The sequence below is a fragment of the Camelus bactrianus genome, chromosome 13, assembly GCF_048773025.1.
Source record: "Camelus bactrianus isolate YW-2024 breed Bactrian camel chromosome 13, ASM4877302v1, whole genome shotgun sequence".
NCBI lineage: Eukaryota > Metazoa > Chordata > Mammalia > Artiodactyla > Camelidae > Camelus > Camelus bactrianus.
In genome coordinates this window covers 40,430,279-40,454,121 of record NC_133551.1, presented here as the reverse complement: position 1 = coordinate 40,454,121, position 23,843 = coordinate 40,430,279, and the positions used below count along the sequence as shown (strand labels likewise).

The following is a 23,843-nucleotide window of genomic DNA, read 5'->3' as shown; positions in this document are numbered from 1 at the left end:
CTTGGTCTTCGTTTCCTGGTTGGTAAAATACAGGGCCCAGTACCTACTGCTTGGTTCAGGCCAGTTTCCTGTTATAATGGCAAATATTACCACCCGGCAGGGGTTGTGAATGAGGTCCCTGTCACATAACACATGGCCTTGTTCTTTAATTGCCAGGGTGGAATTAATTTGCTCTTCCTGTTTCTCTTGTGACAGGAAGTAGATGTCCTTGAATTTCAGTTGATTAATGGAGGCCTCTGAGCAGAGTGCTCCAGCCTCTCTCGCCTTTAATCCTTATGCAATGCAAGGCCCTAATTTGATAATTTTGCTGTTTTTTTAGATGGATCACCTACTGGTTGAAAATATTGAACGGGAGACGTTTCATCTCTGTTCCCGCCTCATTAACGGGCCGTACCGGCGGACGGTGAGAGCCCTGGTCTTCACATTAAAGCATCGAGCTGAAATCCGGGCCCAGGTGAAGAACGGCATGCTGCCAGTCGGCACGTTTGTACAGACCCACAAAAAGTGACCTGAGGATGGTTCCAGCCCTGGGCTGGGCAGAAAGGAAAATGGGCCTCTCTACCATTCAAAGATTCTTTTGAGTTTGGGTGATGGCTGATGCTGGCTGTGTTAAATTTTCCCGTGGTGCCATTCCTTCAGACTGAGGATGCAAACAGCCCAGGAGACAGGCCTGCAGGAAGTGCTTCATTAGCTGCAGTGCGCTGGTGCCGCCTAACAGCACGTGCACTGGCTGTCACTGGGAAGCGCAGTACGGTTGCCATCACCCAACACAGTGAAAGGGTGATGGATTTCACTGTGAATATGCGAAGGACACCTCTAAAGTTCCCTGTGTCAGGCAGATGAAGTTACTACTTTATTTCGCCACCCTGCAGGTAACTGAAACTCAATTACTGCTGCTGCTCACTCGGTTCCATCCCCCTGAGTTTAGATAGCTCCATTGCCTCTCAGAACTCCCCTGTCTGTTCTCTTTCCTCTACCCCAGGGGTGAGCCTGCCAGAGCCCACCAACTACCCCTTCTTTCCAGAACTCACTTATCTGAACATTTCAGCTCTCCCTGGAAGACCTTCTCCGTTGGTCTCCGGAGCCCCCATGCTGAGGCTTCTAATGAGGAACTGGCCTGAAGCATCTCCCCACCTTGGGATTTATTTGAATATGTTGGCTCTCTTGGTTTAGGGCTGTAGAAGATACATAATGAAATTTCTCTTAAAATGAATTAGTGTAAGAGAAAAATTATATACACATGTATTTAAAAATGAAATACATCTATCTAGACTTGCTTGAACAACTACATAAGTGATAGTAGCTTTTTTTAAAAATGATAATAACGTGGGACTTTTTGTCTCTAAAAGCAAAGGTATGGCTTGTTCATTGAAAAGTGTTTTGGGTTGAGAAAGAGCATAGTTGATGAAAATAAAGAATGATTGAACAGGAGTTTGAGGGAGATAGCAAGACCCGAAGGTTTTTTCAGGTGAGGGGAGACTAGAGCGTTTGTGATCTGAAAAGAAGGAGCCAACAGAGATTTAAAATCAAAAAAAAAAAAAAAAAAAAAAAAAGGGAAAGATTTAAAATTAAAAAAAGAGAGATGGATTAAAAAGCAAGGACAGAAGGAAAGGGACTAGCTTTGTTTACCTTCTATGTGCTAGATACTTTTTCTAAGGTAATTTCTTAGCATTTACATTCATCTTCATATAGTTTTTAAAAATCCTGTTGAATTATCTCACCTGTTGTGTTAGTAGATATTGTTTTGGTTTTTTAGATTTCTTCTTTTATTCAGCAACCATTTGTTGGGCACCCGTTCCCAGCAGCCTTGCGGGTACCTAGCAGGAGCTACAGATGAGACCCTGAGGCTCACCAAGCAGGAGTCTCTTGTCAGTTTCCCTCTGCTCATAACTACGGGAGCTAGAGTAATAATTGTACACATGCCATATGCTCAGCATTGATGTAGACATTTGAAAAAATAATAATGCCCAACTAAAGGTGAGAATAGTGAGGCTCACAATGGTTTGGTAACTTACTCAAGGTTCACAGACAGTGAATAGCAGATCTTAGATTCAGAACCTAGGTCTGTGTGAGTGTATGTAGTCTTCCTGCTTGATTTCATCCACTCTCATGGTTTCAGGCATCTTTTTACATGCTGATGACACTCCAGTTTATATCTTCAGCCTATCCCTGCCCTCCAAGTTTCAGCCAGTATTTCCTAGATGTCCCATGGGCATCTCAGATGCAACATGTCTTCTCTCACCTGACAGTACTGGCAACCCAGACACTCCAAATAGCAACCCTGGGGTCAGCCTAGACCCCTCACTCCCATCCTCACTCAACCAAGTCCTAATGGGTTTACTTCTCAAATATACTCAGTACCTCTTGCCTCTTCTCCATCTCTAATACCACTTCAGGACTTTCTCTTGCCCACATGACTACATGGCCTCCTAGCTGGTCTCTCTGCCTCCAGTCTTAACCCCTTCCAGTTCACCTCTCTATATGAGAAACAAAGTGACATCAAAACTGGAAATCCTGTCATGTCACTCCTGCTCTGAGCATTTTCACCTGCTGTTTTCTCCCTCTGGAGTGTTGCTCTCTACCTAATTCCTTTTGCTGCCTCTACCATGATACCTTGTGTACTGTTCTAGTCATATCCACCTGTTCTGTGGTTATGCTTTTGACTCTTATCTCCCCACTAGATTGTAAGTTCCTTGAAGTCAGAAATCTGTCTTACTCATCAGGGTATCTTCAGTGCCTTGGAGAGTGCTTGTCCTTGTCCCATGCTAGGACCCAATATATATTTGTGGAATTAATGGATGTCCAGGTGTCTGGGCTCTTCCTGCTTCCACCGGTTTCCCATATAATCCATTATCCACAGAATAGCCAGAATGAGCCTTTTAAAATGTGAGACAAATCATGTATCTTATCTGCTCAAAACCTTCTGCCTCACTCAGAGCAAAATCCTTTACCATGTCCTACAAAGCCCCATGTGATCTGGCTCCTTATTTTGACCTCATTTCCAAACATTTTCCCCCTTTATCACACCTCTGTGGTCCCTCTGGCTTCCTTACTGTTCTGAACACACATCCCAGGCATGCTTCTGCCTCAGGGCCTTTGCATATATGCTTTCCCCTCATTGCAATGCTCTTTCCACAGGTATCTGCATGGTACTGTCCTCACTTGATTCAGGTCTTTGTTTGCCTTATCAGAAAGCGCTACACTGACTACCCTAAATAAAACAGCATTCCCTCCCAATGACTTTTTTTTTTCATTTTTCAGTTTTATTAGGTAGAATTGTTACAATTTGCACACATATAATATATTGCATATAAATACATATACACAATATACTGCACGTTTGTTTTTAGTTTACATACATGTACTGATCATTGTTTCCAAGAGCAGTTTAGAGCTTTAGCTTTTCAAACTTATGTAGTTATCAAAGGAATAAAGCCAACCACAAAATAAGAATCAACAGAATGCAGTAATCCAATCATAAAAAGGACAGTCAGAAGTTCTTACACATATTCAAGAGATCAATCATATGAGTTATAAATAATAAGTAGTTCATTTGTGTCCTGTTTTTTAGATTCCACATATAAGTCATATCATATGGCATTTTTCTTTCTGTTTCCAGCCCGCTTCACTTAAGAGTGACGATCTCCAGTTCCATCCATGTTGCTGCAAATGGCATTGTTTTATTCTTTTTATTCCATTGTGTATACACACACACACACACACCACATCGTCTTTATCCAGTCATCTGTTGTTGGACATTTAGGTTGTTTCCATGTCTTGGCTATTGTAAGTAGTGCTGCTGTGAACATTGGGGTGCATGTGTCTTTTTGAATTAAGTTTCGCCCTGGATATATGCCTAGGAGTGGGATTGCTGGATCATATAGTAAGTCTATTTTTAGATTTTTGAGGAATCTCCATACTGATTTCCATAGTGGCTGCACCAAACTACATTCCCACCAGCAGTGTAGGAGGGTTCACTTTTTCTCCACACCCTCTCCAACATTTATCATTTGTGGACTTTTGAATGATGGCCATTCTGACTGGTGTGAGGTGATACCTCATTGTAGTTTTGGCTTGTATTTCTGTGATAATTAGTGATACTGAGCATTTTTTCACACGCCTATTGGCCATTCATATGTCTTCTTTGGAGAATTGCTTGTTTAGGTCTTCTGCCTATTTTTGGATTGGGTTGTTTGTTTTTTTCTTGTTAAGTTGTATGGGCTATTTATATATTCTGGAGATTAAGCCCTTGTCAGTCTCATCTTTTGCAAATATTTTCTCCCATTCCATAGGTTGTCTTTTTGTTTTGCTTACGGTTTCCTTTGCTGTGCAAAAGCTTGTAAGTTTAATTAGGTCCTATTTGTTTATTGCATGTGTCTTTCTGAATTTGATTTTTCTCCGGTTATATGCTCAGCAGTGGGATAGCTGGATCACATGGTAAGTCTGTTTTTAGTTTTTTAAGGAACCTCCATAGTCCAACTACTTTTTAATACTCTATCCTGCTTCATTTTTCTTCAGAGTATTTATCACCCGTTGATACAGTTACGAATTTAATATAATTTATATATATTGTGTGTCACCCACCTTCAAGAACTTAAGCTTCATGGGAGCAGTCTTTGTTTTGTTCCCTGATATATCTCTAGTAACCACAAGAGAGCTAGATCTCTATAACTAAATAGTTGATGGCTAGTTGTGGATATACAGGAACGGCATCTAATCAATCAGGGAATGCTTCTCGGAGGAGGTAATACCTGTGTGCAGTCTTCAAGGACAGAAGTAGTTAATTGGTGGTTGAAGTATGTGCCTGGCAGAAAAAGCAAAGTATGGAAAGACTCAGTACTGTGAGATACCTGACTGGTATGGCTGGAGGGGAGGACACACGGAGGAAAGTAGCTGGAGATGAGACAGAAGAGGAAGGCAAGGACCAGGATCAACTTTGAAGGGTCTTTTGAGCATAGGTTGAAGGCATTTGGACTGAAGGAATGCAGGAACTGGTTAGTTTTTTGGTTAATGGGCTGTGTAGAAGAGAAGCTGGAGGAAGGAGAGAAAACGGAAGTAGGAAGCTTCATTTGTAAACAACCAGAGGGTTCTGCTAACTTAGGAACCCAGAGTAAGTTGAAAACAAATTGCTCTCTGGCTGAAAGGCTTCAATGGTGATAGTTGGAAAGTGAAATGATTGCAGAGATGTGCTTTGGAGATTTGGAAAGCAGGCTGTGTTATTTGTGGCTGTTTTCTTCTTGATGCATGTGCAGAATTTCCATGAACGCTAATGGAGGTATTCTGAGTGCTTGCTGAAGGGAAGGAGACTTGCAGACATCCATCTAAGCTTCCCCACCCACTAAGAAGCACCCCTGAGCTCCAGCCTCTTAAAAATGAAAGGGTCAGCTCATGAAATGAGGTGAGAGAAGTTCCTGGGAGCTCTGAGTTGCCTGTAAGTCTCGGCATGAATGTGTCTTCTAAGTGTGTTCAGTTGCTAGAGGAAATTTGGGAGAGTAAATACCATTAGAATCTGCTCCAGCAGCTTATTGATCCTTTTCTTGTGGTGGTTGTATTGGAGGTCTTGGTCTTTTGGGTAGGGACCAGGTCAGTTTTCATTCACTCAGCAAACAAATGTTGCCCAGCTGCTCTGTTCCAGGAACTAGACTGGCACTGGGGAAACTGCAGTAAATGAGATATAATTTCCATCATTCAGGAACTCTTAGTCTGGTGGGAAGACAGACACTTAGGAAAATAATTAACGTATAGCATATTGTTTACTGTAGATATTTATTTAAAGTGTTGAGAAAGTGGAGAAAGCAGTGATTAACACCATTCTAAGGGAAGGAAAGTCTTTACACAGGGTTAATGTTTGAACTAAGTCTGAAAGATAGTTAGGAGTTCTTAGCAGAGGGGTCAGTATGTGTGCAAAAGCACAGAGATGTAAAGTGCATGGCTTGTTTTAGTAAAGGCAAGTTATATGGGTAGTGGAAGCATAAAGGTCTTAGGAATGGAGAGAAATGGGGCAAAAAGGTAGCCAGGACCCTGGAGGCCTTGTGAGGGAACTTGGACTTTGGCCTTCAGATCTTGGGAGGCCGTGAGAATTTTCTGAGGAGGTGAGGGGGCTCATAAGATGTGTGTTTTAAAAAGATAAAAGTGTTCCTGCATAGACAGATATTTAAGGAAAAAATTATAAACAAACAAACAAAACCCCCTACAGTTTGAGGCAAAGGAAAGAAACACCTGAGATTCAGTAAATTAGAGATTTTTTTTTTTTGACAAATGAAGTTTAAAGTTGACCAAACAGATACCATTAGAGTCCCAAGTGTGAAAAATGGCAGGAAGCTCCTCTAATGCGGTTACTGTGTTCAGTGGTGAAGGAACAGGCAGCTGGCCTTTTTTCATTTATAGAATATCAGGTCTTTAAACTTGTGCCTGTCAACCTCGGTTTTCTTTTGCTGCAGCCTCAGGCCTCAGAGCCTCACTCTGAGATTTGTAATGTATTTTGGATGCGTTTATCACAGCCAGATGGGGCGAGGGCTCAGTTTGTTACTGCCCATTATTGCTATGGAAGGAAGTGCATCCACAAAACAAGGCTCTGGAGCTTCAGTTCGTTTGGTGACACTGCCTTGGTTTCAGTAGAGAGATGGTTTGATTGGATGACACTGTATTTTCTTTTAAACCAACCAAAATAATACAATTGCTGTCAGGAATAGGCTTACCCATAAGCTAAGGAGTTTGGTTTAAAGATCCAAGGAGACTGCGATGTCCAATCAAATGCTCCTTTTTATCTTGTTAAAATCATTGATATTGATTCAGTGTATATTTATTGAGTTCTCATGTGCCAGGTTCAGGGGTAAAGAAGATAGTCTCTGGCCCCAGGAAGCTCACAGTCTAGTGAAGGAGACAGATAAACTGTTTTTTAAAAGTCAAGCATTCTGAATTATGGGCATTCAAAGAAGAGGAAATAAGCCAATAAACATATTAGAAGATGCTCAACCTCACTGGTAGTCAAGGAATGGCAAAGATGAATGCCATCCTTAAAGACTTACAGGGTGCAGGGATAGTGATCCCCATTACCTCTCTATTTAGTTCACTGATCTGGCCCCTACAAAAATCAGATGGATTCTGGAAGATGACAGTGGACCACAGCAGAGTCAACCAAGTGGTAATTCTAGTTGTAGATGTGGCATCTTTCCTGGAGTGCATTAACATCTTCTCAAATACATGGTATGTAGCCACTGATCCAGTCATTGTTTTTTTTTTTTTTTCCCTTGCCTATCAGAAAGGAAGACCAGAGTTCATATTCACCTGGAATAGATGAAAGTATACATTTACAGTCTTGTCCAGGGCTGTTAACTTTCCCGCCCTCTCACAACCTAGTCTGAAAAGACCTGTACTGCCTAGATATCTTGCAGAACATCACACTGCATTAAAGGCATCAGCTAATTAGACCAGGTGAGCAAGAAACAGCAAGTGTATTGGAAGCCTTAGTGAGACACATGCATTGCGGAGAGTAGGAGAAAACACTATGAAGATTCAGGGGCCTGACATATCAGGGAAATTTTTAGGGGCCAGTCATCTGGGATTTGCCGGGTACATTCCCTCCAAAGTAAAAGACAAAGTATTATACCTCCTCCTCCCCCAGTAGGAAGGAAGCACAATGCCTGGTAGGCCCCTGGGTTTTAGAGGCAGCATGTTTCATACCCGGGAATACTGCTTCCTCCCATATACTGGATAACACAGAGGCTGCCTGTTTGGATGGGGCCCCAGAGTGGGAAAGGGCTCAGCAGCAGGTCCAGGCTATAGTACAAGTAACCTTGGTGTGTGGACCGTATGATCTGGTGGGACTCATGGTCTCTGAGGGATCTGTAGTGGGGAAAGATGCCTATGGAGTTTATGACAAGCCTAGTAGGAGAAGCACAATCTAGACCCCTGGGGTTCTGGAGCAAGGCCCTGCCATCTGCAGCCAGGAATGACACACTTTTCAGAATACAGCCACTGATTTGCTGAAGGGTTCTGGTAGAGACGGGTCATCTGACCACAGATGGTCAAGTTGGCCACGCAACCAAAGCTGCTCACCGTGGGCTGGATTCTGTCAGATCCACCAAGTCATAAGGTCAGACAAGGCCGGCAGCAGTTTATCACAAGATAGACATGGTACAGCTGAGCCAAAGCGCAAAAGGCTACATGAGCAGGTGGCCCAGACATATGTCACCCAGCACCTTTGCACCAGTGCCTCTCCCTCACCTCACCTATGGATGCTTAGGGAGCTCCTTGTATCCAGCTGGAAAAAAAACCCAAAATTTGTTCATGAGTGGGTCAGCTCAGTATGTGTGAGCAAGCCAAAAATACACTGTTGCTGCACTATAGGCCCCATGCAGGGGCGTCCTTGAAAGGCAGTAGAGGAGGAAATCCCTTCGACGGGCAGAGCTGTGAATAGTACATATAGTCACCTACTTCTTGTGCAAAGAAAAGGGGCCCAAGGTTAGCATATCCGTGGGTCTCATGGGCAGCAGTGTATGATTTGGCTGGTTGATCAGGGACCTGGAAGGATAAGATTAGAAAACCAGGAATAGGGATATCTGGGGTGAAGTCATATGGACAGACCTATGGAAGTGGGCACCAAGTGTGTATTCCATGTTAACACCCACTGGAGAGTGAAGCACTGAACAACCCTGTATATGCAGCTGGCATTAGCCAGCCTCTAAAGCCACCCCAGAGCTGGCACAAGGGGTGCACATGAACAGAGTAACCACGACGGCATGGAGGGAGGGTAAGTGTGTGCCGAATAGCATGCGTTCCCAGTCACCAAGACTGACTGAGCTATTGCTGATGCTGAGTGTTCAACCTGCAAGTTACAAAGACCAACTCTGAGTCTCAGATATGTCTCCATCCCTTGAGGAAAACCACCAGCCACTTGACAAGTTGGTTGTATTAAACCCCTTCCACCCTGGAAAGAGCTGCGATTCATTTTCACTGAAATAGACATACATCCTAGATATTGCTTTGCTTGTAGGGCTTCATCCTGCACAACTCTCCAAGGGTTTACAGAGTGTTTAATCTACTGGCATGGGATCCCCTATGAGTCTACAGCAGTGGGCACATGGCCACCTACTGCCCTATCCTTAAGCTGCCAGCTTGGAACTAACTGTAGAAGGCACAGCTGAGGCACCAGCTCAGAAACAACACTCCGTGAGGATAGGGTGCCATCCTCCAGGATGCAGCACATATTCTAAATCAAAGACCATTCTACAGTGCTTTGTCTCCAACAGGTAGAATTCATGGGTCCAGGAACCAAAGGATGAAAGTAAGAGTGGTCTCACGCTTACCATCACTCCAGGAAAGCATTTGTTCTTTCTATCCCCCCAGTTTTAAGTTCCCAAAGAGGCAGCACTTCAGCCAGGAGAAACACCAAGATGACTATTGAACTTTTAGCTATGTCTTCCAGCCAGACACTTTGAGCTCCTTGTGTCCAGGTACCAGCAGGCAAGAAGTGGAGTCACCTGACCATCAGGAGGAAATAAGGCTGCTGTTAAGCACTGGAGCAGGGAGATATATCTTTGGTACCCAGTTGATTCATTTGGAAACCTCTCAGTACTCCCTTGCTCAATACTTACAGTCAGTAGACAAGTGCAGGGGCCACAGCCTGAGAAGGATCAGGCGACCACAGGTTCAGACCTCTCAGGACAGAGCATCTAGATCATGCTACCACGGAGGTCACTGAGACCAACTAGCTGAGGGTAAGGGGACTCTAGAATGGATAAAAGAAGAGGGAGACGATGAGTATCATTTGTGACCTCAAGACTAGTCACAGTGGTGGGGGTTGCAGTTTGTCCCACTAAGTTTTCTCTGTAAGTTTTCCCCAGGAAGAGAGGCCACCAGAATCCCAGAAGACCTGCTCCCAGAACTTAAAGTTTAGCTGGATGGCACAAGGTGCAGGCTCTAGTGGATGCTGTTCTGCACTGCCCAGACCTCCCACCCCTATGCCTGAGACACCTATTCCCCCTCAACTGAAGAGCGTTACCTCATCCCAGCTCATACCCCTTTCCCAGGGCAGGTTGATTCAGGGTTAGAAAGACCTATTTCCTTTGCCCTAACTCAGCACAACTCTGAAGGACCAGCCCAGCTTCACAGCTCTAGGTGGCATTGGCTGAGGTCTTCCTATTGTGTCACTCGTCACATCTGCCTAATCTTGTTCCTTTCCCACCCACCACCCAAAAGCAATCCCTAATAAACTCCCTATATGCTAATTGCCATCTCAGAGTCCCCTCCCCAGGGAACTGGACCTGTAACATAGCTCTTCTAGTTGTTGGTGACAACTCTTAGAGCATGGGTTAGCAAACTTTTTAAAAAAGGGAATAAAGATTTTAGGCTTTGCAAGCCATATGGTCCTTGTCACAGCTACTCAACTCTGCCTTTGTTGTGCTAAAGCAGCCATATATGGTATATAAATGAATGAGTATTGCTGTGTTCCAATAAACTTTATTTACAAAAGCAACTAGTGGGCTGCATTTGGTCCATGGGCCTTAGTTTGCCAACCCCTGCTCTAGAGAAATTTTTACATTTGCACAGAGTAGGCATGTGCAAAAATTTTAATTGCAGTATGGTTTGTAATAAAATCTTAGAAGCAAGCTAAAAACAATTAGAAAAAGAATGGTTAAATAAATCGTGGTACTTAGAGATTTTTGAAATACTATACAGCAGATAAAAAACAAATTTAAGGAGAGGGTATATAGCTCAGTGGTTGAGTACCTTCTTAGCGTGCATGAAGTCCTGGGTTCAATCCCCAGTTCCTCCATTAAGATAAATAAATAAATAAACCTAATTACCTCCCCCCACCAAAAAAAAAGAACAAGTTTAGATCTCTTGTAACAGCACTGCCCAATAGAAATATAATATGAGTCCTATGGGTAATTTAAAATTTTTCAGTAGACACATTAAAAATATAAAAAGAAACAGATGAAATGGATAATATATTTTGAACTCTATACACCCAAAATATTATCACTTCAACATACAATCAAAATAAAAATTATTAACGAGATAGTTTACATTCTTTTTTTGGTGCCGAGTCTGAGATCTGATGTGTGCTTTACACTTACAGCACATCTCAGTTTGGGCTGCGTGTAGGCGATCCCCATACTTACAATGGTTTGTCTTAAGATTTTATGACTTAACGATGGTATGAAAGAGATACATACTTTTCCTGGGCTAGTGAGGTGCGGTAGACCTTCTCTCGTGATACTGGGCAGTGGCAGCAGCCGCAGCTCCCAGTCAGCCCTGTGACCACGAGGGTGAACAAGATACCCTTATAACCATTCTGCACCCAGACAACCATTTTGTTTTTCACTTTTGGTACATTATTCAATAAATTACATGAGTTATTCAACACTTTATTATAAAAAAGCCTTTGTGTGAGGTGACTTTGCCCAACTGTAGGTTCATGTCAGTGTTCTGAGCACGTTTAAGGTAGGCAAGGCTTAGGTATAATGTTGGTAGGTTAGATGTATCAAGATTCATCAGGATGTAACCCCATTGTAAGTCGGGAAGATCTACATTTTCAAGTGCTTAATAGCCACATGGGGCTGGTGGCTACTGTACTGGACAGCACAGATCTGTAAATACTGACATGGGAACACCACTGAGACATATTTAGTGAAAAAGGAAAGTTACAGAATAATATATACAGTCTGAAACATTTATGTAAAGGGAAAAAAACCCTATTTCTATAGGAATATATTGGGGAAAAGAGAAAAAAGAATATATAGATATGTACCCATAACTTTAACTAAGCTCCAGACTTCATTCAGACTTCACCAGTTTTCCCCCTCATGGCCTTTCTCTGTTTCAGAATTCAGTCCAGGCTTGAGCTGTATTTAGTCATGATGCTTCTCCAGTGTCCTCTGCTCTGTGATGGTTTCTCAGTCTTTCCCATGACCTTGACAGTCTTGAGCAGTGCCGGCCAGGTATTTTGTCTAATGTCCCTAAATTTGGCTTTGTCCAATGGTTTCCTCATGAATCAACTGGGATCAAGGGTTTGGGGGAAGAATACCACCGAGGCGAGGTGCCCTTCTCGTCCTGTCACTTCACGGGGTACATGAGAGCCTCATAACTTACCACTGGTGATGTTAACCTTGACTGCTTGGCTAAGGTGGTGTCTGCCAGGTTTCCCCACTGTAAAGTTACTACTTTTCCCTTTTCATACCCTATCCTTGGAGGCAAGTCACTAAGTCCAGACTCTACTCAAAGGTGATGGGAATTAAACAATGCTTACATTGTTTGGAATTCTTCCCTAAAGAAGATTTGTCCATTCTCCCCTATTTATTATTTATTTGACATCAGTGTGGACTCACTCACATATTTATTTTATACTTTGGGTTGTAATCTTATCTGATTTTTTTTTTCACAGTGAATATCAGCCCATGTATTGTGTTTTTTGTTTTTTTTTTTTAATACAGAAAACATACAGCCATGCTGTGTGAGAAACAAATTCTTTGACTGGCAAGATTTTTTCCTCCACAGCACTTCATGACTGCCTTTGACTAAGGCAGTCATTGGCTTACTGCTGTTCAACTGACAACTCTAGACAAGCTATTTCAACTCTCTGAGACTCAGTTTCCACATCTGAATAAGGGGATGTTTCAGGAGATGGTGTCAGGGGTGAAGAAGGAGATGACTTGGTATGTTTACAGGTGTACAGGTATTTTGTTGCCCATTAATAGACTTCTAAGTTCTTCATGATGAAGGTTATCTTTTCTTATTTATGTTGGAAAATGAAACCGGAGCTAATAGCCTTTGAGAACATTGTGTAAACATAATTAATATTTATATCCCCGTCACAACCCCAAATAGTCTTCCTTCTGTGCTCTTTCATCTCTCTAAGTGGGATATGGTTTTCCTGTTCTTCCTCAGCCTTTTCTTCCATGGCTGAAATCCACCCCGAGGCCTGGCATTCAAGGCCCTTGCGTGTTGCTGGACCCTTTGGCCTCATTCTTGTGCCTCTCATCTGCCTATAACTGTGGCCACACTGACATCCTTATCACCCAACAAAAATGCTTTCTGAGTCTGCCCCTCTATGCCAGGCCCTCAGGGCCCCAGGCCACAGAGCTGAACCAGATAGGGGCTTTGTATCAGAGCTCACACTCTAGTGGGGGGACTGAGTTGTTGATCCATAGCAATCTAACGTATTAGAGGGATGAATGGAGGACTGTGGGAGCATTGTGGAGGGAAGGCTAACTGTGCTTGTGGAGTGGCCAGGTCTGGAGATAATCAGACAGGCTTTGCAAAGATGCTAATTTTGGAGCTGGGCTTTGACGGGTGTATAGGAGCTTACCAGGCAATGAATGGGAAAAGTGGTATTCCAGGCACAAGGAAAGGAAGCACAAGCCAGAGAAATGTCAAAGAACAGGGAACAATAATGAGAGTCGTGTGGCTGGAACCAAAGTACAGGAATAGGAAGAATGGCCTGGGGTGAGGCTAGAGAATGAGGTGGGGGCCAGTCTGTGAGGGCCCTGAATTCTGGACTGGGAGTTTCTACTTGGGGAAATTGAAAGGTTTTGAGATAAGGAGATATACCTAGGTAAAACGACAGGTACAGTATCCGTGGCTAACTGCGTGGGTGACTGTTCATCAGTACAGGCTGAGCACCTGGAGCACATCAGACACTGTTTCCCCTCCACCTGAATGCAAGCTCAGGCAGGGACTGTGTCTGATTCATTTCTGTGTCCCCAGCACAGAGTCTGGTACAGAGCAAGAGCTCAGTACACAGGCACTGGATGAGTGGAATTGGAAGACCAGGGGAGACCCCAGCCTGGGTCGTGCCTATATCACCGTGCAGGACCACGGCCAAACCCTCCCTCAGCCATGGGTTTCTCTTGATTCTGAAGTTTGTGCTGGTCCATAAACCTCTCTACATGCAAAAGTCCCGTCCCCTCCTACCCGATGCAGAGAGCAAGGCTCCCTGAGGACGCACTAAAGGTTGGATTGCTTCCGAGCCAGACAATGCATGGCCCACGGGAGGTTCACTTCAGAGGTACACAGCCCACATGGCCATCAGGGACATGATTTGAGGCCAGCCCACAAGGGAAAACGCTTGTAGCATTGCCATGGGGGTCTCTGGGTCAGTACTTGAGCCGATCAAATATCTGGATTGTTAAAATGTATTATTTTGGAGAGGCTGTGTGGCAGAGGAAGATCAAAATAATCAAAGTCCCAGCCGTCATGGAGTGGGCGCCTGCTGCATGTTAGAGGCTGTGCTAGGTCTGCCGTGCTCTCACTCACATTGTTACCTCTAAAGTGTAACCCTGATCCTCCTCCCCATCCCCAGTGCCAGAGCCTCTTCCCTCGTCTCCTTGGGGGCACTCTTGTCCTTCCTGCACTTGGTCTCCACCCAGCAGCCAGAGTGAATGTCTGAAACGTCTGCAGCTTGTACCACTCAAAGCCCTCCCATGGCTCCCATCACACAAAGTCCTCACAGCGACCTAAAGGGTCCCACATGTCCTGACGTCTAGTACCATCTCCATCTTGTCTCCCTCCCCCAGCTCCAGTGCTCTGGTCTCTGTGCCTCAAGCTCGCTGGCCAGGTGGCCCTTCCCTGGGGCGTTTGCATCTGCTGTTCCCTCTGCCAGGCATGCTCGGCTGGGTGATTCACTTTCTCAGGGAGGCCTTCCCTAGCCACCCCTTCCAGTTGGGCCACTGTCTGACACATCAGTGTTTTTTCCTTCATGGGATTTAATCCATCCAAACTTACCTAGTCTTTTATATTTACTTGTGTTGATTTTTGTTTTTGTCTCTCCCACCAGAGCACATGCTCCTCATAGGAGCAGAGACCTTGTCCGTGTCCCTTCCACAGGTCCCCCATGCCTGGCCCGGTGCTGGGCCCCAAACAGGGCCCAGTACGTGTGTGCTCAGTGAATGGCAGCTCCAGGCTGGCCTGCGAGGGCCCATGCAGCCCCGCGGTGCGACAGCGCTACCCGGGAAGAGCTCAGCCCTAGTGGGACTGACAGATGGTGCAGAGCCCAGAGCAGAGGCACTGCTTTTATTAGTCTGAGTTGCTTTTGCTCGGAATAGGATTAGCATAAATACCGCCCTGGGCAAGTGGATAAGGAAAAGCTCTGTTAGTTACAGCCGCGATTGCTTCCCTGCCACACTCCAGGGCTCACCCTCCACAGCTCTCATTTGCTGGGTGAGTCCAAGGCGTGGCTGAGGGTCCTGCACAGAGAGGTCAAGTGGGCCAGGTGTGGAAGTCACACACAGAATCCTTCTCCATCCCCTCCTCGCTCTTCCCCTCCAGTCCCCTGCCACACTGACCTCCAGAATGACCTCTCTAACCCAACCTTCCTGCACCAGGCAGAAAGCCTTTTACTGGCCGCCATTGTCCCCAGATGAAGCCAAGCACCTTATAAGGATGAAGATGAAGATGTGATGATGGCAGCTCCTGCAGAACTCTCACAACCCTCCTAACAGACCTGCAAGGCAGACCAGCCTCATTGTCCTCATTTGTCAAGTGAAAATCTGGTGGCTCAGAGTGGTTCCATGACTCCCTTGAGGTTACTCCACCAGTGAGTGGCAGAGACAGGTGCCAAGCCCAGGGCCGTGGACTGATGGTTCGACACGCATTCAAGGCCCCTCTGAGCAGCCAGCCTCCCCCCTCAGCGAAGCTGCCACGATCCTCCAGGTGCCTGGGTGTCAGCCTCGCCTGCCTCATCAAGGAGCCCAGTCAAAAGCCGGCATTTACCCTGTGAAACTCCCGTTTCCTGGCTAAGAAGCCTCCCTTGTTCCTCTTCGTCTCTCAGCTCGCCCCGTTGTCTTCCAAGTGCATCCTCGTTCCTCAAACAGGCAGTGACCTTTCTCAGCCCCTGTCTTTGCACCTGATGTTCCCTCTGTCTGGGAGACTCCTGCCATTCTTCATCAGTTCCTCCTATAGTCCCTGGGACAGGTGCCTGACACAGTAAGTTTTCAGTGTTGTCATCACTACTGTATGGACCATTGTGCAGAGTGATCCAGGGCCCAGGCTCTGGAGCCAAACCATGGCTTAAATCCTGGCTCAGCCACCAACTAGCTGAATGATGCTGGGCAAGTTACTTAATATCTCTGTGCTATGAGATATGTTCTCAACTACCTCACGAGGGTACCTTCTGGCACCGTTGTGAGGTGTAAATAAAACACGTAGAACACTAAGCACAGGGCCTGGCCCAGAGTAAGCACTCAGTGTTAGGTCTCACTGTTATTATCTGCTGTTTGTATTCAGCGTTGCCTGCCCTCTCCCAACCCCTGTGCTGGGCACACCAGGCGGACTCAGACACGAGTCCGGCCTTAGAATCCACGGGAGGAAAGAGGCGGGTAAGCACTCCATGACACTGCATTCTTCTGACCAAGTCACTGTTTTGCTTAAATCATCCTGTGCTCATGGGCTACGAGGAGCAAACAGCATTCTGCAACCATTCCTGGCCTGCCAGCGGCGGCCTGGGTCCTCGTGCCCCCATCCTGTTGAGTGTCTAATCCATGGAGAACAGCTTTGTCAGCTCCCCTCTCTCCAGGTTAACCCCCAGAGCCAGGAAGGAGTGAGCTGCAGTACAATTTATCTCCCTGGGCTGCTTCCCCAGCTGAGATTTACAGGCTGTGCCTGTCACAGTGACCCTGCAGGCTCAATTACAGATCTGCTTCTAGGCTAGGTGGGGGCAGGAACCTGCCTAGATTTGCCAAGTGGCCCTGAGGGAGAGCCACAGGCCCTGTCAAACCTGGGACCTCAGAGAGCTTGGGACCCATTCAGCTGCCTTGCTTGTCACACATGAGGAAACTGAGGCCAGAAATGGGGAGGTAGTCAAAGCTGCCACCAGGGAAAATGGGCCCAGTGTGAAGACTAATGTGGGCCCCTGAGGAGCTTATTATACATGAGTGTGTGACTTCATTATTACCCAGATAACTTTCTTTTTATGTAACAAAAATATTTACTTTGGAAACATGCTTTGAAACTTAAACGTAAAGCTAAAACATTGCACTTCCATAAACAAAGACCATACCCTGTCCACACAAATATGTTAAGAATGTATTGGATGTAGCCCAAATATTGCCCAGCTTCACTGACCTGCGATGACAAAGTGGAGTCCCATTTTTGTCCAAAAGACAATGATTCTGAGCCTCCTTCTACATAAGCAGTAACCTACCCTTCTCAAAAGGCCCTCCAGTTATTCCTGGGAATCCCCGAAAGTAGCCACAAACCAGCCTGTTGGTGGCTGTCACCATGAGTTGTCTGCCTATCCTTCAACAGCTCGGGCTCCTTGTTCATCGATACCCTGAACTAGTGACGTCCTTGAAGGGAGGGCCACTGCTGCCACTGTTAATGGTGCCTGCTGTGGGGACAGTGTCAGGGCTTACAAGTGCCCCACACTGCCTTTGCTCTGGATGTGACCAGCCATTGGGGCTGGGCCCCTGGGGAGGGATCCTTGACACGCAGTCCTACCAAGTGCAGGGAGTGGGTCCCCCTTGTGGATTGAAAGCTTCCCAGATAAGAGTCCTTGGTCAGGCTACCTCCCCTCTGAACCTGAGCCATCTCAACAGTGACAAAGAGGTGATAATGCCCACTTGAAAGGGTTGTCAGGAGGATCACATGAGGTCTATAGACATGAAGCCTGGCACATAGTAGGTGTTCAGTAAATGACAGTTATTATTATTATACTGCCTGAGGCCAGGTTCCTCCAGGAACAGACCTTGAAACAAGGATTCGAGACAAGAGGAAGCACCTGTAGACATGTTGGAAGATAAGACAGGAAGGGTAAGAAGGGTAAGAAGGTACTCTCAAGCAAGTTTCTGATAACCAAGAATTCCACCACGGAATTCTGGATAGTGTAGAATGTGTCTCAAAGTTGTCCCAGTCAAGGGGTGAGGGAGCTGGGGTGTGTATCTGCCAGTCACCGGCTGGAATCTGCTGTGTTGTTCTGTGTCTGCATTGGTTTCTATACAGCAGTTTGGCGCTCTAGAATGTCAGGGCATTAGGCAGGCAGTCAAGTTAATCCATGGTAGAGACAAGAAATAGCCCTGGAGGAGAGGAGCCCCTAGCCTGCGGTCACTCAGCAAGGAAATAGACAAGCCAGACCCAAAGCCCTGGCATCCTCACTGTTACCTCAGAGCTCCCATCACCGATATGGGTGTCTCCTCCAGGCTAGTAGGCAGGTGGGGTGGGGGTCCTGTGAGCCATTTGAATGCAAGGCCAGTCCTCCTGACTTAGGTGCTCCTGGGCTCTCTCAGCCTCTCCCAGATGCCTTCCCTCTTCCCATCTGATGTGCCAGGGGCTTATGAAAAATCTCAGCTTTGGAGAAGGGAAAGAAAACTATTACGGAGTCCTGGAAACTCTGATGGAGCAGTTGGAAATTTCTAGTTATGCCTTCTCTACCTGCCTCCTTCCCAGGGCCACTTAAAAACAGGGGAACATCAGAGTTCCCCAAGGTAGGGAGCCCTTCCCTCAACAGAGCCAAGGGACCTGAGTCACAGCCCCAAGTGAGGGGCTCCTGGGGAGGGTCTGGGGTGTGGGGGTGCAGCTAATGAAGATACAGTGGAGTCACTGCAGATTCTCCAAGAGCGGCCGTTCAAATGCTTGAAAGTGGAGGGGACTCAGCAAGTCACTCAGTGGAATCCTGGCTTCCTGACCAGGGCCTCTGCTGACCAGATGAGCCCTTGTAGCTCACCTGCCCTCTCCGCTCCAAGCACCTCTCCTCTAAGGGCTCTCCAGACTACCCTGACTTTGTCCCATTGCAAGTCTGACTCCATACTCACTGGGCATTGACCCTGGCTTCCAGCTTCACCACGGCTCTCCTCATTCCCAGATGTAAATCAGGGCTGTTGGTTCTTACCCAGAATGATGACTGCAATGCTGGCACCACTGACCACTTCATCCTGGAAACCCATTCCTCTTGTTTTTTTCCAATAACATAGTCTCCTGGTTTCTCTTCCTAGGTCTTGGAATTTGTGGACCCTTTCATTCACTCAGCTAGGATTTACATGGCTACTTTTATCTGTTTTCTTTGTGCTTGGGCCTGGTGACTCAGTGGTGAGCCAGATGGTCAGGACCCACCTTCCAGAGCACACAGTATAACCAAACCCTCAGGGTCCTGTTCTGAGCACCCTTCCATCTCCCACCTCCCCACTCCCTCCTGTTAATCTCAGCTACAGGCTGATGACTGTCAAACCCCAATCTTCTGCTCAGACCTTATTCCCAAGTTCCAGACCCACACCTCAAACCTCTTGGAGGACATTTACGTCTAATGGTCCACAAGCAACTCAGGCTTGCAAGGTCCAAACCAAAGTCATGATCTTCTCCTCGAACTTCTCCTCCCCTATGGCTTGTTTCACAGGCGATGAACTGGGGAGACATCTTTCACTCCTCCCTCCAGCACTTTAAAACTATCTGCCCTCTAAAGAGATGCAGCCCTTCTGTCTTTCCATGGTCAGCGCCCTAGGCCTGCATCACTGGCACAGCCCAGCCAATCTTCCTTATCCAGGCTTGTCCCCTCCAAACCATTGCGTGGACATGGCTAGAGGGGTGAAAAGTAAACCTAAACAGCCCAAATGTTCATCAACAGATAAATGGATAAACAATTTGTGGGAAATTCAACCGGCCCTCTGTACCCACAGGTTCCTCATCGATGGAGTCAACCAACTGTGGGTGGAAAATATTCAGGAAAAATTAATTCCAGAAGTTTCCAAAAAGCAAAACTCAAATTTGTTGAGGGCTGGCAACTATTTACATAATACTTCCACTGTATTTACAAATATTTACATTGCATTAGATGTTATAGGTTCTAGAAATGATTTAAAGTATATAGGAGGAAAAAAAGCATATATGAAGCATGAAAAAAATAATTAAGACAAAAAATAAAATATACAGGAGGACGTGCATGGGTTATATGCAAATACTGCACCATTGTATATGAGGGACTTGAGCATCTACGCATTTTGGTATCCACAGAGGTCCTGGAACCAGTCCCTGCAGATATCAGTGGACCACTATACACACAATGGAATTTATTCTTCCATAAAGGGAATGAAGTATTGAAAGATGCTACAACACTGATGAACCTCAAAAACATTAAGCCAAGGGAAAGAAGCCAGACACAAAAAGCTTCTTATCATATGATTCCATAAATGAAATGTCCAGAATAGATAAATCCATAAAGACAGAATGCAGGTTGATTGTTGCCAGAGGGTGGGGGAAGGGAGAATGGGGGAAAATGGCTTAATGGATAAGGGGTTTTACTTTGGAGTCATGAAAATGCTTGGGATTCGAATGTTGGTTGCACAACGTTGTGAATGTACTAAATGCCACTGAATTGTTCACTTTAAAATGGTTAATTTTATGTTATGTGAATTTCACCTCAATAAATTATTTTTTTTAAATATCACCTCACACTCATCAGGATGGCTCATATCCAAAAAAAATAAAAAGTAAAATTAAGTGTTGGCAAGGATGTGGAGAAATTGGAACCTTGTGCACTGTTGGTGGGAATGTAAAACGGTACAGCTGCTGTGAAAAACAATACGATGATTCTTCAAAACATTAAAATTAGAATTGCCAAATGACCCAGCAATTTTACTTCTGCATATATACCCAAAAGAATTGAAATCAGAGTCTTGAAGAGATATGTGTACACCCATGTTCATAGCAGCATGATTCACAATTGCCAAAATGTGGAAACAACCCACACGTCCATGGATGGATGAATGGATAAACAAAATGTGGTGTATACATACAATAGAATATTATTCAGCCTTAAAAAAAGAAGGAAATTCTGCAGTATGCTACAACATGGAAGAAACTTGAGGACATTATGCAAAGTGAAGTAAACTTGAGAACATTATGCAAAAAGACAAATATTGTATGATTCTACTTATATCAGGTACTTAGAGTAGCCAAAACCACAGAGACAGAAAGCCGAATGGTGGTGGCCGGGGGCTGGAGGAAGGAAAGAATAGGGAGTTCTTGTTTAATAGGTACAGAGTTTCAGATTTAAAAGATGAAAAGAGTTAGGGGGATGGATGGTGGGGATGGCTGCACAACAACGTGAAAGAACCTAATGCCAATGAACTGCGCACTTAAAAATGGCCAAGATGGTAAATTTTTATGTGATGTGTATTTTACCACAATAAACATTTTTTTTAAGTAAATCTGACCTTGTCAGTACCTTTTCAGTTTCCTGTAAGGGCCCCATTTTTCTTAGGATTCAGTTCCAGCCCCACAGTTCAGCACCCAAGGTCCTCTATGACCCGTCTCCCCACCCACTTCTCAGGCCCTCCGTCCTGCTGCTCCTCCCACACATTCCTTATTCCATACACCAGTTATAGTTGGTCATACAAGCCAACCATTTCCTCTAATGCTCTGGGCCCCTGCACGTGCTATTCCTTCTGTCTGGGACACTTCTCCCCACTTCTTCTCCAGGCTCATGCTTCATCATTTAAAAGTATGCTTTGGGATTATTTTCTCTAGGGAGACTTTTTCTTGCTTCCCCAGTCCCTGGTCCAGGGCCTCTGGGCTCCCCTCCATCATAAGACACTCTGATGTCACAGAGTATCATCTGTTTATGTCTGTCCCCTCTCCCCCCAGGTTGTGAGCTGCAGGAGAAGTCTGACAGGTTTTGCTCATCTCTGTGCATCTCTGAGTCAGCAGAGAAGAAAGGGAGAATGTCAGCGTGGAGATTACTGAGGCGGTAAGCTCTCGGGTTGGGTGTTTGAGACAAGAACAGAGGAAGGTAGAGATGAAGGGCAGGGTGTACAGAAGACGGAGCGACCCCGTCCCTGCCACTGAGCCCCGGAAGCTTCTTGGAGGTAGGGGCGTTTGAGAGGGCAGCATTTCTGCAGACAGAGATGGAGGTCCTCAAAGAGCCAAGATGGGAACCCGCTTGGCACGGAGGAGGAGCAGAGAGCAGGAGTCATCTTAGAGCACTGATTCTTCAAAAACCTTTCAGAGCTGCAGAAGCCTCCTCACAAATGAAGTCATATAAGGAACTCCAACCCATGAAACAAATACAAGCGGAACTACTCTGGTTGAAGTAGATGTGAGAATTAGGTTGAAAACCTTATTCCGTCCCCAACACACACACCATCCCCATCATCACACCTCATCATCACAACTCTCACATATGCAAATATCACCACACACACACCACTCACACACACACACACACACACATCATTATATACACTTCATCATCATTCTCTGCCGAGCACAGAAAAAACCAGCAGCACAGTGGGTACAGGTAGAGCAATGGATAGAAGTGTGATTCTGAGAGTGATGGGAGCTGGTCATCAGGGCCCTGTGGACAAGATTGAGGAGGTCCAACTTCATCCTGAGGCCAGTGGGGAGCCACGCAGGGCCCTGAGCAGGAAGACCCCCAGCTGTAGTCTGAGGATGGAGTAGAGGGGCCTGAGACAGCCATGGCCAGCCTGCCCAGACAGAGTCCCCGAAGGACAGAAATGGCTCCCTCACAGTCCCTCTAGTGCAGGGTAGGTAAGAATGCGTGTCCCCAGATGAGCACGGCAAGAGTTCTGAGGACCTAGAACCTGGAACCAAGCCCAAGCCAACGTCCTTTCTCATCCTAAGCCGAGTCCAGACTCCATGGTCTGACCATGGTGTGGATGAACTCAGGGCAATGGCTGGAGGCAGGGAGGCCAGGGGAGGCTAGTGTTAAGTGTAGTGTCAGTGAGGATGAGAGAGACAGGAGCAGACTGCAGAGATGGTGGCACATGGAATTGACAGGCTGGATGGGGAGGTGAAGGAGAGGGAGGGATCAAAGATGAGCCCCAGGTGTCTGTCAGGGTGACCAGTGGGTGGTAATGCCGCTCACTGAGATAGGAACACAGGAGGAGGAGGAGGCCCCGGGAACATAAGGATTCCATTTGAGGCTTCGGGGGTGGCTGTGCCTGTGGGACAGCCTGGAGCTGTTGTCATTCAGAGCAGCAGATGACAGGACTGAACCCAGGACAGAGGTCTGGGTGGAGCCCCAGAGTGGGAGTCAACAAATACCCGGGAGATGGTAACAAAACTCCCAGGAGAGAAGAGATTGTCCAAGAGCCTGCTGGGTGAAGGCACAGAGGCCCCTTTCCACCCTTCAGACTAAGCCAGGCTCCGGGGAAATTGTCTCCACTCCACTGGCTGTTTCCCCTTTGACACACTCGCTCATCTAGGGGACTAATGAGTCCAGTTTGCCCAGGACTCCTGTGATTTTAAAACCGAAGGTCCCACATCCTGGGGACCCCCTCAGTCCTGGCAAACCTAGGCAAGCCAGGACAACTGGTCACCTTGCGCATACCCCAGTTTTAAGGATAAGGTCAGTGTCTGTCTTCCCTAGTCACAGTAACAGGATTTAAGAGTCAGGGGAAAGAGGATGCCAGAAGGATTGGGTACTGGTTTAGGAAGTTGGAGAAAACCCTCCAGGAGGCATTTCAATCTTTTTCCTGCTGGGAAACTAGCACAACCCAGATGTCATGGCTCAGTTCAGGCTCCCGGGGTGGTTTGTCCTTCCAAGTCCCCGAGGCCACTCTTTCCCCCTCATCATCAACTGTCCTCCCCAAGGAGGCCAGCAGCTTCCTGGTGAGGCCACGGAACCCTCCTTGCAGCCCCACAAGGTGGCGCTGTGCCCCATACCAGCCTAGGCCTCTGTCAGGGGTCAGAGGGGCTTCCAGAGCCTCACGCCAACCCTCTGGGCCAGCTCCCCACTCGCAGGCCTTGGGCCCTCAGGAACCGTCTGGTTGAGGAAGACACCTGGACGCACCTCCCATGCACGCAGGAGTTCTTGCTCACCAGGCGTGTATATGCTCACAACACTCCCACCCACACAGGCCCTCAAACACCCCAAACCCCACATCCCTGCAAGA

The 23,843-nt window shown here is 46.3% G+C and overlaps 1 protein-coding gene across 6 annotated transcripts in view; it reads left to right on the top strand.

Annotated features, from left to right (window-relative positions):
• Window positions 1-23,843, top strand: part of TCEANC2 (transcription elongation factor A N-terminal and central domain containing 2) — an 87,365-nt gene that overhangs the window by 36,993 nt on the left and 26,529 nt on the right. For 3 of the 6 annotated variants that reach the window (XM_045514280.2, XM_010951749.3, XM_010951750.3), the window contains exon 5: window positions 320-3,240. In XM_045514280.2, the coding sequence (XP_045370236.1) occupies window positions 320-508 (189 nt within the window). In that variant the 3' untranslated portion in view covers window positions 509-3,240. Of the gene's footprint in view, window positions 1-319; window positions 3,241-15,326; window positions 21,130-21,573; window positions 21,677-23,843 lie in introns of those variants that run through there. The other 3 variants (XR_012511264.1, XR_012511263.1, XR_006723710.2) reach the window with 2 other exon arrangements.